Here is a 21,062-nt window from a genome sequence, read left to right on the forward strand (position 1 = left end):
GTCTCTGTTCGCCTCTATGGCCAGCCATGTAAACTGTGGGATCGTCTCCCAGACGTGCCGGTGAAAACAGTAAAATCCAGAGAAACACTGGCAAGCGGTGTTAGAGGGGGGGAGGGAGGGTCCTAGGCAGGCTGTATTTGCATGTAGACCGCCCCAATTATTGCCTACATGTAATGCTAAGCTTCCATTATTAGAACTGAAATCCAATGAATGGAAGGGGTGGCCAATGGACAATTAGGCTGGAGGTCCTCCAGCCAGGAAAGGAGGCGGGGCTCTACCTGACTTGCTGCAGCTTCTAATGCCCATTGTGAGAAGCTCACAGTGTGCAGTGAAATCAGAGGAAGTCATTTCAGCACAGGGAAGGAGCCGGTACAACTCTGCAAGATTGGAGGTCACCTTTAAATGAAGCCCTGGATAGCGGTAAAAACCTGAACAGGAGTTCTAATCCCTCCCCTCTCCATCCAAAACTAGACATACACTTTAAGGGGGGGGGTCACCAAATAGGTTGTCACAACTTACAAAGTTCCTGAAGGTTCCTGCAGCGCTTGTAAGCCTTGCATTGATAGTAAAACACCCTGCCCCTTTTCCTGAGCGTCAGCTCTGTGGTCAAGCGAACAATGCTGCGGCTTTTTTTTTTTTTCTAAAAAGTTTTGCCTCATCTGCACTGAAGTTTGTGCTATTTAAATCATTTTTCTTTAGCAATTTATCACGAGTGCCGGTAGTGACGTCAGATTTGTGCAGACGAGCGTTGCATGGCTGTGGCGCGGGCGGTCCATCCCCGCCCCCCTTCACTGCGAGTCGTCGTCCTCCGTGTAAGAATAAAGTTTACTGAGATAGTAAAATTTGGGCCCCCACGCTTTTACGTCCTCGTACTCCAAGTCCGACTCCATTCCAGACGAGGCCAGCGTGCTCAGGCTGCCGGCGGTCGAGCCGGCCCCCTCCGTGTCGTACACCTTCAAGCTGTCGCAGGACGAGTGCATGTAGACGGCGTCCTGGCAGACGTCGTAGAAATACTGACCAAAATCTCCGCTGGTGAAGGAGCAGCTCAGCCTCGGCGCCGGCGCTCTTGACGGAGCCTTCTGGCTGTCAGGCGGCTCGTAATCGCAGCTCAGGGGGCTGTGGACGCGGCGATCCTTCGCCCTCCTGCCGAGAGTGAGCACCGGGCTGTTCCGCAGAGACAGATGGAGGTCTGTCATGTTGAATGCGTCCTGCGGGGAATAATCACAGTAATTAGACCTGATCGGCGAATCATGTACTTTTATTTTGTCTGGAAAAGATTGCGTGTTACGTTTTAACCCATCGCTGGCCTATCATAGCTCGGCTTCTCTATGCCTGCCTTTCTAATCACCTTTATCAAAATTACTTTTGTGTCTTAAGGAAAACCCTCTGCAATTACTATATATTACTACCATATAGATTGAGCAGAAGACACTACACTACAGTACCTTCCGCTGTCTTATAACCCACCACTTTCTCCCCTCTCACTGTCTCCCTCTTTCTCACCCCTCTTTTCTCTCCCCCCTCTGATCTCTCTCCCACCCTCTCCTTCTGCACCATCTCCCTCTCCCAGCATCTCCTCATCTACCATCTTCCTCTCCTCCACTGTCTCCTTCTCCCACCATCTCCCTCTCCACTGTCCCCCTCTCAACCTCCACCAGCTCCCATTAACACCATCTCCACTTTCTCCTTCTTCCACCATCTCCTTCTCCAATGTCTTCCTCTCCTACCATCTCCTCCGTCTCCCTCTCTCCCCTCTTATTTTCCACTGTTTGCCTCTGCCACCATCTCCTTTTCCACCGTCTCCCTCTCCCACCCTCTCCTCCACCGTTTCCTTCTCCCACCCTCTCCTCCACCATTTCCTTCTCCCACCCTCTCGTCCACCGTTTTCCTCTCCCACCATCTCCCTCCCCTCTAGCCACCTCCCTCCCCCTTCCTCTCCCTCTCCACTATCTCCCCCACTCATCCTTTCCCCACTGTCCCCCTCTCCCACAATCTCCTTCTCTACCATCTCCCTCTTCTACCATCTCCCTTTCTACAGTCTCCCTCTCCCATCTTCTCCTTCACCATCTCCCTCCCTCCTGGATCAACTCCCTTTTCTACCCTCTCCCACCATCTCCTCCTCCACTGTCTCCCGCTCCCACATCCCCTTCTCCTTTGTCTCCCTCTCCCACTATCCCCTTCTCCACAGTCACCCACCATTCTCACTCTCCACTGTCTCCTTTTCCCACTATCTCGTTCTCCCCCTCTGATTCTCCACCATCTCCCTCTCCCACCATCTCCTTCACTGTTTCCCGCTCCCACCATCCCCTTCTTCACTGTCTCCTGCTCCCACCATTCCCTTCTGCTTTGTCTCCTTCTCCCACTATCCCCTTCTCCACTGTCTCCCTTTCCCACTATCTCGTTCTCCCCCTCTGATTCTCCACCATCTCCCTCTCCCACCATCCCCTTCTCCACCGTTTCCCTCTCCCACCATCCCCTTCTCCACTGTCTCCCGCTCCCACCATCCCCTTCTCCACTGTCTCCCGCTCCCACCACCCCCTTCTCCACTGTTGCCCGCTCCCACCACCCCCTTCTCCACTGTCTCCCGCTCACACCACCCCCTTCTCCACTGTCTCCTGCTCCCACCATCCCCTTCTCCATTGTCTCCCACTCCCACCATCCCCTTCTGCTTTGTCTCCCTCTCCTACTATCCCCTTCTCCACTGTCTCCCTTTCCCACTATCTCATTCTCTCCCTCTGATTCTCCACCATCTCCCTCTCCCACCATCTCCTTCTCCACTGTATCCCTTTCCCACCATCCCCTTCTCCACCGTTTCCCTCTCCCACCATCCTCCACCATCTCCCTCTCCCACCATCCCCTTCTTCCCCTCTTATTCTCCACCGTCTCCATCTCACACCACCCTCTTCTCCCCCCTCTGATTCGCCGTCTCCCTCTCCCACCGTCCCATTCTCCACCATCTCCTTCTCTCACCATCCTCTTCTCCACTGTCTCCCCCTCCTACCATCTCCTTCTCCACCGCTTCCCTCTCCCACCATCCCCTTCTCTACAGTCTCCCTCTCCCACCATCTCCTTTTTCACTGTATCCCTTTGCTGCCATCTCCCTCTCCCGCCATTTCCTTCTCCACCGTCTCCCTCCATCCATTTTCCCACCGTCTCCATTTCCCACCATCTTTCGTCACTCTCTCCCTCTCCCACCATGTCCTTCTCCACTGTCTTTGTCTCCCCCTCTAATTCTCTCCCCACCTTTCACCCAGTCTCATATCCCCTCCTCTCTTTCACTCTCCTTCTCCCCCATCTCTCTCTTTTCCCATTGTTTTTATCTCCCTCTCCTTTCCCCACTCTCCTTCTCTCCCCTCTCTTCTTTTCTCCCCCTGCTTTCCCCTCCCCCCAAAACACACATCTCCCTCTTCCCCCCATCTTTTTTTCTTTCTCTCTCCACTTGTTCTTCCCCTCTTTGTTCTCTCTGTCTCACCCCCCCATCATCCACTCACCCATCTACTCTCTCTCTTTCTCTATTCCTTAAAGTGTGCCTGTCCCATACACAGTGCAATGTACGTTTTGTTGCCTTTATCATTTGAATATATTGATGAGCTCACCTGATCCTCCTCGCCGCCTCCTTCCTCATTGTAATGGAAGATGTTCTGCCTGGTGTCCTCCACTTCATCGTGATAAGCGGACACGTGATAGACACCCTCATTCATCCTTTTCTTCTTCTTGCAGCGGGAGAGAAGTACAGCGCCGGCAATCACAGCTACAGCGGGGAAGAAGACATGCAAAGTCATCCGATGTTCTGTCTGTTACATTGTAACATCTGCTCTGTCGGTAATCATTTATGTCCTATCCCAGGCCAGGCTGAGGTATGGACAGGCAAGGCGTTGAACTTTGGTGGAAGGGTAAGAAGTGGTGGAGGAAGGCGGGGCATATAAATAGCCACCAGTTAGATCTCTTCTTGAAAAACGACTTTGCGACAGTCTTGCGTTCTGGCCTTTAAATACTAAAAACATAGACTGCAATTTCGCAATATCCAATTAACTTTCATCTCTTAAAGGAAGAGTCCACCTACATTTGATCATTTAGTTATAGGTGGAGCTTAATGGTCTTCCTGTCCTCCTGGAAGTTTTGGGAGTCCCGCCCACCTTCTTTGTGTCCCAGCCCCACCCCTTACATGCTTCATAATACATTATATAATAGTGTTATATCTTGTTACAATGTAGCCAGAGAAATAGACACTTGTGCACATTTTCATTGTTACCGATCAGGGCAGTGGAGCCGATGCAGGTGATGAGGAAAGTGCTGAGCGTGGACCCCGGATCCAGGGTATAAAGGACCACATCGCAGTTGCTGCCAGCAAATCCCTGCGCGCAGAGGCAGGAGAACTCGGCGTCCGATCGCGGTATGCAGGTGCCATATTTGCACGGGCTTTGTGCGCACACGGTATACAGGCACCACTGGCCAGTGATGTTCTCTATCAACAGGTACCCCGGGGGGCAGCTACATAACAGAGAGGACAGGAAAAGATTAGCATTGTGTGTCGGCAAATTGAAAGCCAAACTCCAGCTAATGGACTTTAGTAAATAAAATTTTAACCCCCTGCAGGGCTTTTGATTTATGAACCCAAAATCATTTTTTTAGTATGTTAGGCATCATGCCCCACTCCCCCACCCCACTATATGTGAATCTATTGCAAAGTATTTTACCTGGAGATCCATCCAGCAATGGAACTTTATGTTGCAGGCTGACACCGCTGAGCCGCTGCCTTGTAATTAGAAGCAGCGTTGTCGGCCTGCTATGTGCGCTCTTCCAGCTGGCTGTTTGTTTGCCACTCTGGTCGGAAAATGTAAAGGCAGCCCAATGGCCAACTGAAGGAGCTCCCTCTGTAGGCTGACAACGCTGCAGCTAATTGTGAGGTAGCAGCTTAGTGTTGTCAGCCTGCAACAGGAAGTGCTGTTACTTTGCAATAGTTTTACAAAACAAAAAAAGGTTTTCTTAAGAAAATTGTATATAGTTAGTAATGCTGATAAACATATCAAAAAGAGACATGGGCTTACATATACTAATAATAAACATAAACTAATAATAAATAGACTAGTAATAATATATAATGATTTAAATAAATTATTTGTATTATGATTAATAATAATTAAAAAAATGTATTTGAGACAAATTAAAAATGTTAAATACATAATAAGTGATCATAAATAAATAACAAATAATATTCACCTTCCCTCAGGTGCTATCCTCTGCAGACTCACAGCTACAGTCCTCCAGTGCCAATTCTTTTTCTGGTTGAATGACACCCAGCGTTATCATCAAGCACCTGCTCCCTGGGGATGTCTCATCAAAGACCTGCTCCATGAGGGTGTGTCATTAAGGACCTGTCCCCTGGGGGTGTGTCAACAAGGGCCTGCTCCCTGGGGGGATATCATCAATGACCTGCTCCCTGGGGGTGTGCCATTAAGGACCTGTCCCCTGGGGGCGTGTCATCAAGGACCTGCTCCCTGGGGGTGTATCATCAAAGACCTTATCCCTGGGGGTGTATCATCAAAGACCTTATCCCTGAAGGTGTGTCATCAATGACCTGCTCCTTGGGGTGTATCATCAAGGACCTGTCCCCTGGGGGTGTGTCATCAAGGACCTGCTCCCTGGGGGTGTATCATCAATGACCTGATCCCTGAGGGTGTGTCATCAATGATCTTCTCCTTGGGGTGTATCATCAAGGACCTGGTCCCTGAGGGTGTGTCATCAATTACATGCTCCTTGGGGTGTATCATCAAGGAACTGTCCCCTGGGGGGTGTCATCAAGGACCTGTCCCCCTGAGGGGGGTGTCATTAAGGACCTGTCCCCTGAGGGGGTGTCATCAAGGACCTGCTCCTTGGGGTGTGTCATCAAGGACCTGCTCCTTGGGATGTGTCATCAAGGACCTGCTCCTTGGGATGTGTCATCAAGGACCTGCTCCTTGGGATGTGTCATCAAGGACCTGCTCCTTGGGATGTGTCATCAAGGACCTGCTCCCTGCGAGTGTGTCATCAAGGACCTGCTCCCTGCGAGTGTGTCATCAAGGACCTGCTCCCTGCGGATGTGTCATCAAGGACCTGCTCCCTGCGGGTGTGTCATCAAGGACCTGATCCCTGGTGGTGTGTCATCAATGACCTGCTCCCTGCGGGTGTGTCATCAATGACCTGCTCCCTGGGGGTGCATCATCAAGGACCTGCTCCCTGGGGGTGCGTCATCAAGGACCTGCTCCCTGGGAGTGCGTCATCAAGGACCTGCTCCCTGGGGGTGCGTCATCAAGGACCTGCTCCCTGCGGGTGTGTCATCAAGGACCTGCTCTCTGGGGGTGCATCATCAAGGACCTGATCCCTGGGGGTGTGTCATCAAGGACCTGATCCCTGAGGGTGTGTCATCAAAGACCTGCTTCTTGGGGCGTATCATCAAGGACCTGCTCCCTGGGGGTGTGACATAAACAGCCTGCTCCCTGGGGGTGTTATCAAGGACCTTGATGGCACACTAAGGCTGTGCCATCAAGCCATTCTGGCTCCCCAGGAAAATCCTGCAGCAAGCCTTGCCACACCATTAAACCCCACCACCAGAGGACGGGGTTTATATACAGTAACATAATAATAGATCATATTAATGGCTGAATGAAACAATTATATTTATTTTTAACAACATTACTGGTTAAAGGACATAATGACTTTGATCATTGAATTTTATAGCACTTTATGATAAAAAAAAAAAAAAAAAAAAAGTACTACTGATCCAAAGTGCATACCCAACAGTCAGTGCTTTCTTGTTCCACTCAGTATTCCAAACAGTGCAGCAAGAAAAAAAAACAATGCTGTTTGCAAAAAAAAAAAAAGGTATGCAGTGTCAGCTTCTATTTTACTCGTCTGACAGGTTCACTTTAAATAACCCCCTCCTACAACACAGGAAGCCAATAAAAAGCATGCCATGCCAGTTGCAGGTCCTGTAGAAGATAGTCTTACCTGCATTCATGTAGCATCCACATGTCAGTGCAGACAAAGCCCCGGCTACAAGGAGCACTCCTGCAGACGTCAGAGGTACACCCTCTGCTCACTCCTTGCTTCCTAACCATGGTCACCGGAGAGCTGGACTGGTTTTCCATGGGCAGTCTGTAGCTATTGAATCTTACGTCCTTCATGCAGCCTATTGACATTGAGTGCAAATCATCAGTTTCCACTGTCAATGCAGACTAAAGAAAAGCAGACATCATTAAAGTGTATCTAAACTCCGAAACTAAAATGTAATACAGTTGTGCTCATAAGTTTACATACCCTGGCAGAATTTATGATTTCTTGGCCATTTTTCAGAGAATATGAATGACAACACAAAAACGTTTCCTTTCACTCATGGTTAGTGTTTGGCTGAATCCATTTATTATCAATCATCTGTTTTTACTCTTTTTAAATCATAATGAAAACAGAAACTACGCAAATGACCCTGATCAAAAGTTTACATACCCCAGTTCTTAATACCGTGTATTGCCCCCTCTAACATCAATGGCACCTTGAAGTCTTTTGTGGTATTTGTGGGTGAGGCTCTTTATCTTCTCAGATGGTAAAGCTGCCTATTCCTTTTGGCAAAACGTTTGAGATCTCCCCAGAGTGGCTCAATGATATTGAGGTCAGGAGACTGAGATGGTCACTCCAGAACCTTCACTTTATTCTGCTGTAGCCAATGACCGTTCGACTTGGCCTTGTGTTTTGGATCATTGTCATGTTGGAAAGTCCAAGTACGTCCCACGTGCAGCTTCCTGGCTGAGGAATGCAAATGTTCCTCCAGTATTTTATGATAACATACTGCATTCATCTTACCATCAATTTTCACCAAATTTCCTGTACCTTGTAGCTCACACATCCCCAAAACATCAGCGATCCACCTCCGTACCTTTCATCATAGACCTTGATGACTCCTCTCCAAATGAAGCGTTTATGGTTGTGGTCAAAAAGCTCAATTTTGATCTCACTCCAAATGACTTTGTGGCAGAAGGTTTGAGGCTTGTCTCTGTGCTGTTTGGTGTATTGTAAGCGGGATACTTTGTGGCATTTGCGTAGTAATGACTTTCTTCTGGCGACTCGACCATGCAGCCCATCTTTCTTCAAGTGCCTCCTTATTGTGCATCTTAAAACAGCCACACCATGTTTTCAGAGAGTCCTGTATTTCACCTGAAGTTATTTGTGGGCTTTTCTTTGTATCCTAAACAATTTTTATGGTAGTTGTGGCTGAAATTTTAGTTGGTCTACCTGACCGTGGTTTGGTTTCAACAGAACCCCTCAGTTTCCACTTCTAGATTAGAGTTTGAACCCTGCTGATTGGCGTTCTCAATTTCTTGGATATCTTTTTAGATCCCTTTCCTGTTTTATACAGTTCAACTCCTTTTTCCCACAGATCCTTTGACAATTATTTTGCTTTCTCCATGGCTCAGAATCCAGAAACATCAGTGCAGCACTGGATGAAAGATGCAAGGGTCTGTCAGGAGTCCAGAAACTCACTGACCTTTTATGCACACACACTAATTACAAACAAACAGATAACAGGTGAGGATGGTTACCTTTAATAGCCATTTAAACCCCTTTGTGTCAACTTGTGTGCACGTTATAAGGCCAAAATCATCAGGGTATGTAAACTTTTGATCAGGGTCATTTGGGTAGATTCTGTTGCCATTATTTAAAAAAAAGAATAAACACAGTTGATTGATAATAAATGGCTTCACTCAAATGCTAACCATGACTGAAAGAAAAGTTTATGTGTTATCATTCATATTCTCTGAAAAATGGCCAAGAAATCATAAATTCTGCCAGGGTATGTAAACTTATGAGCACAACTGTAGAAATACACTCCAGGTTCTCAGTATGAAACCTTAGCCAAGGTGGCGTTGCGTTTATTGTGTTCAACCATGCTTTATTGAGTGTGTGCCTCATACCTTCGAAGCTTGGCTCTTCCATCTTGCCGCTCCCTAGAAAAACACTGCTTGGATCCACTTTAATTTCCTTGTATGTGCCATGCGCCACCGTGACCTCACCATGTTCTGATCCGCTACTCATACGTAGAGTGAATTCATTCTGAAGCCGCTCCAAACTGACTTCACACCACTCCCCAGAATCCAGTCTGTGGCCCGCGAGTTTCACTAAGTAGTCACCATCGCCAATATTATATGAAGCCGTGAGGATTCCATGTACCACCTATTGGAAAGGAGGCAAAAATGGCTTCCTTCAATAACTGTCACAATTTTGCCAACATTTTAAAAGGAACAGGAGGTGTCATTGCCAGGAATTTTTCAAGGTGCACACAGTTTTGCATGGTTGCAAGGATTTTAAATTTGAATTCACGTACCAGCCCATCTCTGGGGGGCCAAGCTTGACTTTTGTAGGACAAGTCAAGATTTAAATATAACATCAGCTGTTTATACATCTGGTTTTGACATGGGGTTTTCAGTGACGGTAACCTCGGGTTTTGCGGGTTTTCATCATATGCTCAGTTTAGATTTCCAAGTGCTCTCCCCAACTAAGGACCCCTGTTCCTCCTAAGGCCATGACGCCCTTTCACTCAGTCTTCTAGGTTGATCTAGTAGTAGTTAGTCACATTCAACTGGACTTGTTCTGTAATGTCAAAGACATAGCTTGTCAAAGCCACTTCTTTAGTACTGAGAGTCAGGGAAATTCCTCAGTATTTATATCCAAATGCGTAGCACCAACACCTTGGTATAATTTACATGGAAAGGCAGATGTCATTGTCTAAGGACAGGAAAGGGGTGTGAAAATTGTGGAATCACCCTGTCCTATTTACATAATCGCATCCTTGGTGTCAGGTTAAATAAACATTAATCTGATGCGAATATTCGCTCTCACCCTCACTTTTTGTTTACTCTTTGTCATATCGGCAATTACTGCATGTAGCCTTTCTGCCGTTTAACATGTGCCCTCCAAGACTCACTCACATCCTTCTCTCTCTTCTCTTTCCTTAACTATCTTTCTCTTGTACTCTTCACCTGCGAAGTGGTCGCGCTCTTCCTCTTTCTCTTGTCTTTCTTTTACTCCTCTTTCTGAGCTCTTATTCTCTCAATGGGTGTGCTGGAGCACATTGTTGGATAATTATGCAGAACGTATAGTTGATCTTTTGAAACCCCTTTCAACGCTTCCTTACCAACCCCATTTGGGATGCTTTGAGGGTTAAGGTCCTACATCTTGAAAATCCTGGGTGTATCATATTTTGTGATACCTCTATATCCACCCCATTGCTAACACTAGCTCTGGACACTGTTAGCCCTTGTACACACGGTCGGAGATTCCGACGGAATGTGTCCTATCGGACCGGTTTGTCGGATAATCCGACTGTGTGTGGTATGCATCGGACTGTTTCCGTCGGAATATCCGACGGACCCAATTTTCCAACTTGTTGGAAATATTTTCCGACAAACTGGTCCGATAGGACATACTCCGATCATGTGTAAAGAATTTTGATCGGACACAGTGCCACGCATGCTCAGATCAAATTCCTACACCAAAGCTATTGGCTACTAGCCTGAATGTAGTCCCATCGTAAGGAAATTACATCATCACGTTCTGAATGATCGGATTTTTCGACAACTTTGTCCGACCGTGTGTATGCAACAGTTTCGGACAAGATCCAACGGACAAAATCTGACGGATTTGGTTGTCAAAATCTCCGACCGTGTGTACAGGGGCTTATACCCTAGATTGTTAATGGGAGTCTCAATTCTTGCTTAATTTATTCATACTGTTTTTTTTTTCTTTTGGTATTTTAAAAATTTTATAAATTATATATTTCCCTCAAAATAAACAGTAATTCTTTGATTAACACGGCTGAAGCAATAAATTGTTGGCAAAACTCAGGGATAGAGATGGTAAAATAGCGTTATATGTGGAAAACGGATGAGGTTGAAGGCCCCACTCCCATTCAGTGATGATTGTTAACCACTACAATACAGGGCACTTTCACCCCCTTCCTTCCCAGCCCAATTTTCAGCTTTCAGCGCTCTAGCGCTTTCAGTGACAATTGCGCGGTCATGCTACACTGTACCCAAATTAAATTGTTATCATTTTGTTCGCACAAATAGAGCTTTATTTTGGTGTTATTTATTCACGACTCCGTTTTTTTTTTTGCGATATAAGCGCAAAAATAGCGGAAATTTGGAAAAAAAACAATATTTTCTTTTTTCTATTTGAAAAGAAATCCAATAAAATCACATTTTGTTATAAATTTAAGCCAAAATGTATTCTGCTACATGTTTTTGGTAAAAAAAATTCCGTTAAGTGTATAATAATTGGTTTGTGTGATCACGGACATATGTACGCAAATGATCATGTACATATGTGTGCAGGTGATCACGTACATATGTGTGCAGATAATCATTGGGACATGTGATTTTAGTGGGACATATGTGGGGGACATGTTATTATTAGGGACATGTGTTTTTATTATTTGGGGACATGTATGTTTTGGGGACATGTGTGTTTTGGGGACATATGTGGGGACTGTGTTTGTACTGTGTGGTGTGTTGTGTGTTTACACTACACTGATGATCAGTGAGTAAAAAGCTGTAAAAAGCAGCCCATACTCACTGATCATCAGCCGGCTGCAGCGTTCTGCTCTCCTCTCCTCAGCGGTGACTTCCGTGTGAGGAGAGGAGAGCCGATTGCCTAGCAACCGGTTGTTTGTTTACATCACATGACGGCCGTGATTGGACACGGCCGTCATGTGATCAGGAGGGCCAATCACAGAGCCCTCCTGCCGATCTGAGATGTGCCGTGTCCGGGTGACACGAGCACATCGGGATTGCGCCGCTGCGCGGGCGCGATCCCGCTACTCCTGAAGGACGTTCCTGAACGTCCTATCAGGAGTAGACGGCTCCCACCCGGCCGTATATATGCATTGGCCGGGTGGGAAGTGGTTAAAGTTTGACGTAGATGGCCTCTTTGATGCCTCTTGCAAAACAGTTGGCTTCTCTGGCCAAAATGTGAACCTCACTGTTCCCTAAAGAATGTCCCCTTTCCTTAATTAGAACAGGGTGTTCGTGCCCCTTGGATATAAATGTTGGGGTATTTTCCTGACACTCATTGGAACTCAAGAAGTGGCTTGTGCAACTACAAAAAGTTTTTAACGTTACAGATCAAGACAAAACGGATGTGTCCAGGTGTAGGGACCAGGAACTGCCAGCTGAGTAAGCCCTTGTACACACGGTCGGAGAATCCGTCGGAATGTGTCCTATCAGACCGGGTCGTCGAATAATCCGACTGTGTGTGGTATGCATCGGACTGATTCCGTCTGAATCTCCGTCGGACCCAATTTTCCAACATGTTGGAAATATTTCCCGACCAACTGGGCCGGTCGGACATACTCCGATCATGTGTAGAGAATTTTGATCGGACCAAGTGCCACGCATGCTCAGATCAAATTCCTACATCAAAGCTATTGGCTACTAGCCTGAATGTAGTCCCATCTACGTCATCACGTTCTGAAAGATCGGATTTTTCGACAACTTAGTCCGACCGTGTGTATGCAACAGTTTCGGACACAATCCGACGGACAAAATCCGACTGAGAAAATCAGACAAATTTGGTTGTCGAAATCTCCGACCGTGTGTACAGGGGCTAAGACCAGAGAGATGTAAGCTTAACCTAAGGAAGGAATAAGACCAGGCTCAGGTACTCCAAGCAATGAGTTGGTTCCAGCTGCAATTTTTGAAGGTTCAATTTTGGTCTATCAATGATGCTTGTTACAGTCTGACATTAATGGCCTCTTGCAAACCAGTTGTCTTCTCTGTCCTCTAAAGCATTGGTTCTCAACCTCAGTTCTCAAGTACCTCCAACAGGCCATGTTTTCCTTCTTGCACAGGTGCTTTAAATCAGAGTCAATGGCTTGGTATTTTGGACAGCTATTTTATCTAAGAGAAATTCCCAAAACATGACCTGTTGGGGGTAATTGAGGACTGAGGTTGAGAACCACCGCTCTAAAGAATATCCTTTTTCCCTAATTGGTGAAGTGGCTTATATGAGCTACAAAACAATTCAGCATTACAGAACAAGCCAAACTGAACTACTACTAGATATACCATGGCCTGGAGAAATGAGAAAGTCCACAGACACATCCTCCATGTTGAGTGAGGCTGGGCGCAACATGCCCTGAACACTTAATGCAACATCCCAACACCAGGAATTTTAGTCTGAACTGTTTCAGTTTTCAAAATTGGAAGGTAAAGAAAGTTCCAGGTACAAATGTCAAAAACCCAGGACAAGCTGGAGCTGCCAAGTCTAAACACAGACCCCCATGTTTATGTATGCTGCCATTTTCTAAGTATGGAGCTACAGTTATTATTTTTGAACACATGTTATAGTAATGGGACCATCTCTAATATTAAAACATAGTGATGTGAACAGCTCCTAGGAACATCCACCAGCCCTGTAAGGAGATACCTAAATCTCCAGAACAACAGCCCTGGCCCTGTTTATTAAAATCAATGAAAAGCACAATGCAATCAGACAACAGAACGACTATTGGGAAAGTCTTCTACTTCCACCCACCTGCAGAAAAATGTACTCGGTCCTATCTCTGGAGAACAGGCTAAGGATTGTGCTGTGAGACTGACGCGTTCTCACCATTGCCTGGAAATGCGTCCTTTGTGGGTGAAACATGTGAGTGAACCTGTATTGTATCAAGCCGCCAGGCTGGAAGAGGTGTTCTGTATCATCTGTAGGATTCAGTCAATATCAAAGAAGAGAATAACTATTTGGCAAAATAATAAAAAGTAGCCAAAATGCATAACAAGAAACTACAGGATGGGATATGGGAATGGTGGGAGATTTACTAAATCAATTAAAGGAAGACACACTATGAAGCATTATCTATTGCAGCATCTGTATTATACTCTATTGCAACCTTTCCCAATCTTTTTGCCACCTCTGCTGTGTCTGGCAGTAGCTCTTCATGCTGAACCACCTGAAATGTTGCACAGCTCCGGTCTCATTCTTTGGACTTTCTTGCCCTTCTTGTCTCTTGCAATGAACCTTGAACTCTGCTCCTCCCATGAACTTTCTGATATAAGCCATGTCTTTGCACCTCCCATTTGCCAGATAATTGTGCTCTCTCCAGCCAATATCTTGCTCCTTTGCGTACCTGCAGCCTACCCTTTCTCCACTACCATACGTTACCAACCTTTGGCTTGTTCCTTGACTCCGCTTCCACTTGATCCCAACCTGCGACCACTTGTTACCAACATTTGGCTTGTTTACTGATGACACTTTTGCTTGACCCCTACCTGCTATATCTGCTACTGGACCTCGGCTTGCTCACCTCCTGGTGGGGTAATCTTGCGGACTGTGACCTGATACTAACACACAGCAAAACCCATCTCCACCATCAGGAGCTCTGGTGAATACCGGTTAGTACTTAGACCTCGCACCTCAGTTGAGCCCGTGTCATCTGCCGGGATAACCTCCTGCTGCACTTATCCAGTTGGTCGGTGGGAGACTTTCTACTGCTATAGCTGCTGGCCTCCAAGCCTGACTGCTGACTGTGACACATACAATGGGAATATGGCGTACACTGAGAGACACTCAATTTGAAATATGACAGAAAGGCTTCAGCTCCATCCCCTCCCAAACCATGTCCGCTAACACATTTCACCCATTATGGACTTAGACCTCCACGATTAAACTCATGATGGGTGAAATGCATTAGATGGTATGGTTCGAGAGAAGATGGAGCTGAAGTCTTCCTGTCATATTTGAAACTAAGTGGCTCATGGCGTGTGCTTCCATCTTCCCCTTGAATGGTTTTGAGCAAGTTGTAGATATAAAAATAGATAAAATAAAGAATATAGTTTCATAGTTAGTAAGGTTGAATAAAGACACCAGTCCATCCAGTTCAACCTGAGTGAGTGTCTACAATTGTCCCTATCCCTGTACATCGCACACTCACATCGGTCTCTACCCTCAAGGAGCCCACAATCCAAGGTCCCCATTCATATACCAGGGCCAATTTTGGACAGAAGCCAATTAACCTACCTGCATGTCTTTGGATTGTGGGAGGAAACCGAAGTACCCGGAGGAAACCCACACAGGGAGAACATGCAAACTCCGGGCAGGTAGTGTTGTGGTTGGGATATATGGCATACCTAGTGTATTTGACACCCCCCTACTCTATAACTCCGAATTACTTTCGCTATTAAACTGAGATATGTGGCCAAAAAAAAGAAACAGTATGAAAATTGTAATGTCCCATTAAGCTGGTTTTAGTGGAGAAAAGTTTCTTTACGTTGGTGGTGAATATAATAGTCCCATACATTGGTGGCCATTGGGAGAAAGACCCGCTTACATTATTGGTTCATGGAAAATGATCCCATTACATTGCTGACAAATAGGAAGGCTGACTCTTCTTTACAGACAGCTAAAAAGATAGCGGATGTCAGTGGTTAAGGAGAGACAAGGAATCCCTAGCAAACTCAGGAGGAACCCTGGTTGGGAAAGACTGCTCTAAAGTTAGCAGATAATAGCATCTTATGTTTACTTCCATATACTCATGTTGGGCCTCCCTTTCTAAAAACTATGGTCTTTATTATGGAGTTGCTCCCTCACACACAACCACCACAGTTCTGGAAAGGTTTTTCACAAGATCTGTGGGAAATTGTGCCCATTTGTAAGGTCAGGTATAGATGTTGGGCGAGAAGACCTGGCTCAGAATCGGTGGATCCAATTCATGGGAAATCCAACAAGCTCATAGGTGTGTAGATATTTCATTCATGGATTGCTTCAATCCAATGCCTGAATACTATTACCCCCTCTACTGAAAACATCCAACCCTGATTTTCACAGCTCCTTTCCAATTTCTTCCCAACCCCCTATAGCCACCTCTATCATTTCTCTTCTCCTCCAAGATAAAGGTTTAGCCGCTTTAGAGGAAAATGGATGGGCCCCATTTCCATCCCCAGCCCCTGCTACACCTCTTTCTACACCACTGTGCCTATCATCCAAATGACGCCGGACACAACGGAGCAACAATTGCATGATAGCCGATATATCAGAGGACATCTGTCAGAGTTGTAGACTTTCTTATTAGTAGCAGATCTGACACAACCTTTCTCTGCCATCGTATGGGCACATCTACGACACGTCACCATGATAACAATACCTCTTTCACATTCATGTCTATTGTCACCAGGAAGGCAGCCACAGTTGGAGGTTCCGGCATCTCCGCTACACCGCGGTGGAGTCTCACAAGGAGCAGAACGTGAGCCGATGAAATCACACAATGTGCAACCCGCAGAGCTGTTTACGGATTCCAGGGGGGCACCAAAGTCAAACATCTTGGTTATTAGCCATGTAAAAAAATAAATAAATAAATAAATAAATAAATAAGGAGCAAACATTGACATGTTCAGACAGTGAGGTTTCATAAATAAATATGTACATTTTTGGATCGTTTCAGTGGCCAAAGGATAGTTTTCCGCACAAAATTTTTTCAACACTACCTTTAACCTCACTTACCTGCTTATTAATGATAAGGTTACGTAGACATCCTTTAAAATGGGCCGATGGTAGGTGTGGATGAGAAGGAGATGCCTTAATCCCACCCAGCTGCAGAACATGGTGTGGATTCCAAAGTCTTTGAATAAAAAACACATAAAAAAATATAAAAATACTAGGAAATGTGTGCGGAAATGACTTATTCAATATGCAGACATGCTGGGAAATTCCCCTGGACATCTCCTCCAATGGATGCTCACTATGGAACAGGCAGCTGCAGGAGGAGACCATCAGAGGAACTTCAGGCTTCAAATGTATACAATTATAATTTTGTTCCTATATGAAGGTAATGCTGTATGTATTTTAATCTAAAGTCATTACATTGATGTTAAATATATTTTTAATATTATAATAGAAATCCAAACCAAACTTTTTTTTGTGAATTGTTCTCCTCCGAAGTCTTCCAACACACACGTTGTCCCTTTGTCTTCCAAAACAACTGTATGCTGGAAGACTTCAGGGGAAGATTTTTGGTGTCGGACTCCAGGAGATTACTCCAGTTGAGTAAGTGTTTAATTTACTTATTGCAGACATATTGCACATGCTTATTTTGCTAGAAAGGATATTTGGCTTGTGCATGTTGTAGGCATGTTTTGTAATACTTTGCATGCTTTAAATTGTGTTTTTTTCTGCAGTTGTATGTGCAGTTTTTCCTGTTTAGCAAAAGCCTTAATAGACTACAGAGGTCTGTTAATAGGGCTGCACCTTTATATAAGGCTACATACATTAGTAGGGGCATACCGCAGAAATTTCATAAAGTGTGGGGCAGTTGGATGAATAGGGAAACTACGGTAGCAGATTGCGTGGCACCTAATAGCACGCACGTGTAGTACGATTTAACATGTAGGTAATTGCCAGACATATCGTAAAAATGTACCATTGCCTGTTACTAAAAACAGGTTGCCTTATTATTACTGTGTTATTTTTTACTGAATGAGGGTCTGGAAGGAGGAAGAGAGAGTCGACGCTGAAGTAATGTAAATAGTTTATATGTGTGTATGGCCCGGGTTGGGTCTTGTGTATACTTGTGTTAAAAGCAATAAATAAAACTTAAAAAAAAAAAAAAATAGACTTACAGAGGTCTGAGTTTCCTTGGATTGTACCGCAAAGAACCTTTAAGCCCTTGTACACACGGGTCGGACATTCCGACAACCAAATTCGTCGTATTTTGTCCAACGGATTTTGTCAGAAACTGTTGCATACACACGGTCGGACAAAGTTGTCCGAAAATCCGATCGTACATAACGTGATGACGTTATTTCATTAGGATGGGACTACGTTCAGGCTAGTAGCCAATAGCTTTGGTCTAGGAATTTGATCTGAGCATGCGTGGCACTTTGTCCGATCGGAATTCTCTACACATGATCGGACAAAGTCCGATCGGATCATGTTGTCAGAAAATTTTATAGCCCAGCTGGAAAACTTGGTCCGTCAGATACTCAGACGGAAACAGTCCGATGGAGCCCACACACTGTCGGATTATCCAACAACACGGCCCTATCGGACATTGTCCATCGGAATGTCCGACCGTGTGTACAAGGGCTTATAGACACCAAGCAAAACAATTGGGGGCTCGTTCGGTGGATTTGCGCTAAAGTTCAACTGAAGCAGATCAGTTTTCTGTGGTGTGTTTTGTTGCTTTTGCTGGGAGAAGAAAATGCTGCGTACACTGTTTAGTAGAAGTATTAATACACTACAGAGGTCTAAGTTTCCTTGGCTTGTACTACAAAGAACATTTAATTTACACCAAGCAAAACATGAATAAAGTGAGGAAGGTTTTTTTTTTTTTTTTTTTTTTTTGACAAAAGTGAAAAAAACATAATAATAATAATTATTATTATTGATATAATTATACAATAATTAAATAATATTATTATATAATATTTTATAAATTCAGTGTATTTTATTCTATATTATATTACATATTTATACTTTTTTTTTGCATTCTTGGTTTATGACATTTTTAGTACATAAACAAAGGAAAGCAATATGAAAATTACAAAAATCAATTGGATAAATAAACTATTCCGTGTATCACAAATAATGTTCAACATAATGAGAGCTGTTGAAGAACTTTGTAGGGACTCAAGCGAAAGTGGGAAAATAAGATCATCGTATAAGTTAAAGTAAGGCCAGATGTAAGTCAGGCAGGCAACGTTATAACTGGCTTGGTCCTGCCCCAATGTCAAGTGGCATCATGCACCTCAAGTGCTTCCTGTTGTATGGTTACAGGGAGGACCCCAACATGCCCATGCATTGTTTAAGGGGGTCAGGTGTGTGTGTGTGTGTGTGTGTGTGTGTGTGTGTGTGTGTGTGTGTGTGTATATATATATATATATATTTCATCTAGCCCCTTCCTCTCCCCAACCCGACTGTCCCTGGCCTGCCCCTATCATTTATTTAATTTGCGTTCTTTTCAGTCATGGAACTGAGAAAATTCTGGCATAAATAGGTGACAATTTTCCTTGTTACCTCCATTCTTGCATCATCTGTCCTTGGGCTTCGCACATTGCACGGTCCTCCGATAGAAACCTCTTGCCGACTCCCTCCTTCTCGGAAATGATAGCTGAACTACAATGGTCCAGGGTCAACATCACTGCCTAAAAATAAGCATGTTTTACACTAAGGGGTCTAAAAAAATAAATAAATCACAAATAATCCCAATAATGGGTCCAATATGTTTCTTTCCTTTGGTCCTCAGCTCCATCTTGTGGCCATAATGTGGTATTATTACCATTAAAGTATTTCAGGAAAATTCCACATTATGGTCAATAGATGGAGCTGACGATCATGGGAAATAAACATATTAGATACGTTATGCTGAGACATTCGAGTAGCATTCTTTTTTAAATAAAAAATTAAATAGACCACTTAAAATATAAATAAGGCCAATAATTTTTTTGTTTATATTTGAAAAGGTTGGAGAATTCTATCATCCTAATTTTTTGCAATTTTGTTCTTCATTTTCTGTGCCAGAGGCCCAGCAGAAAATTAAGGTATTTGTTAAGCCACTCTAACCTGTACACACCATCAGCACTGCCTCCTATTGTAGTGTCCCCTCTGTGTTTGATTTATAAAAAATAAATGCTGAAAATACCTAATTTCACTGCCGAGATTGCGATCACATGACCAGCCAGCTTTCTCCTTTCCTCCTCAGAGATGCAGTGGGCGGGGCTGAAATTCCCCTGCTGATGTCAGTCTGGAGGAGGAGAGGAGGAGGAGAGGGCTGGAAGGTCATGTGATCGCAATCTCTGCTCCTAAATTAGGTATTTACAGCATTTATATTTATAAATCATTCACAGGGGGGACACTGCAATAGGAGGCAGTGCTAATGGTGTATACAGGTCAGTGTTATGAGAGCAGCAGGAGGGGGAGGGGTGATCACACACAGACAGAGAGGGGAGGAGAGAGAGGAGGACATAAGAGCAGAGAGGAGAGCAGATAGCAGGCTGCTGATGAAACTGACCACAGTGGCAGGGCTCAGCAGCCCTGATACACCGTGGTCAGTTGACAGAGTGGTGGGGAGAACCTGGCAGGATCAGCCAGGTTTTTTTTAAGTGTTACAGGGTAGCCAAATGACACAGGACAAGCACTGTGTCATATACCATGCTTAAAGGAGCAGGATCCATTTTTTATTCAAATGCTTTAAAAGAAATCTCTCCAAAGTGAATTCTCGTCTTAGACAGTTGTCACTTGAAGAGGTGTCCCCATTGGTACACTTCCCCTTTATTCCTAATCCAGGGACAAATATAACATTTTGGATTTTCCATCATTTTCTATTTTGCCCTCCAAGACAGGGATGAATTCTCCCAGCAGGCATTGGGGTGAGGGAAGAACAGCAATGAAAACCTGAAATGGGTTCTTAGGCTTGGTTCACACTTACAGGTGTAATGGAGTGTGTGTGCGTTCCCAAACGTCGGGCGTAGGGCAGCCCATTTAACATGTTACATCAACTCGATTCAAGGAGCTGATCAGCGAGCAAAATCTAGACTTATCTCCCTACACAAGTCATATTCCACTCAGTTATCCATTCTCTTGCCTGGTTAGTCTGCAATGTCCATACTGACTTTACATCTGTTCAGTCCATTGGCCTGCACCTCAATCTACAGTGTATAGCCCACTACCACCACACTCTGTGCAGGGGTGGCCAGCTTTCATAAAGCTTGCAAATGGCACAAGGGCCCCAACGCAGCCGGCAAAGGATCCATACTGAGCACTGTATATAGGTCATTAATTTGGTTTTAACCGTTTCGCACTGTTCCAATTTACAGGGCGAGGTGAGAACAAAGGACCCAACACTATTAGTGCCTCCTGTAGGGGTAGTCCTACATCTGCTTCAACCTGATTTCCTATGTGCGGAAAACACAGAATAATAAGCCCCTGACTCTTCCAAAAACGTGCCGCACCATTCTCCTGCGATTGCATATGTGTGGGGGGTACCATTAATAATTTGTGGCACTGCCCCATGTCTGCTAAATGTTAGTGCCTTTCTCTGCTTG

The 21,062-nt window shown here is 44.9% G+C and overlaps 1 protein-coding gene across 1 annotated transcript in view; it reads right to left on the bottom strand.

The window, feature by feature from the left end:
* Nucleotides 1-636: 636 nt before the first annotated feature.
* Nucleotides 637-21,062, bottom strand: part of LOC143927518 (neural-cadherin-like) — a 55,795-nt gene continuing 35,369 nt past the window's right edge. Inside the window, exons 9-17 of the mRNA XM_077451625.1 lie at nucleotides 19,036-19,163; nucleotides 16,525-16,642; nucleotides 16,169-16,343; nucleotides 13,564-13,730; nucleotides 8,946-9,204; nucleotides 6,988-7,168; nucleotides 4,253-4,491; nucleotides 3,597-3,751; nucleotides 637-1,208 (exon numbers count right to left, since the gene is read on the bottom strand). Coding sequence (XP_077307751.1) covers nucleotides 789-1,208; nucleotides 3,597-3,751; nucleotides 4,253-4,491; nucleotides 6,988-7,168; nucleotides 8,946-9,204; nucleotides 13,564-13,730; nucleotides 16,169-16,343; nucleotides 16,525-16,642; nucleotides 19,036-19,163 — 1,842 coding nt within the window. The 3' untranslated portion in view covers nucleotides 637-788. The remainder of the gene's footprint in view (nucleotides 1,209-3,596; nucleotides 3,752-4,252; nucleotides 4,492-6,987; nucleotides 7,169-8,945; nucleotides 9,205-13,563; nucleotides 13,731-16,168; nucleotides 16,344-16,524; nucleotides 16,643-19,035; nucleotides 19,164-21,062) is intronic.

The sequence above is a fragment of the Lithobates pipiens genome, unplaced genomic scaffold (genome assembly GCF_037356315.1).
Source record: "Lithobates pipiens isolate NorthernLeopardFrog02 unplaced genomic scaffold, aLitPip1_a1.2 Scaffold_10, whole genome shotgun sequence".
Taxonomy (NCBI): Eukaryota; Metazoa; Chordata; class Amphibia; order Anura; family Ranidae; genus Lithobates; species Lithobates pipiens.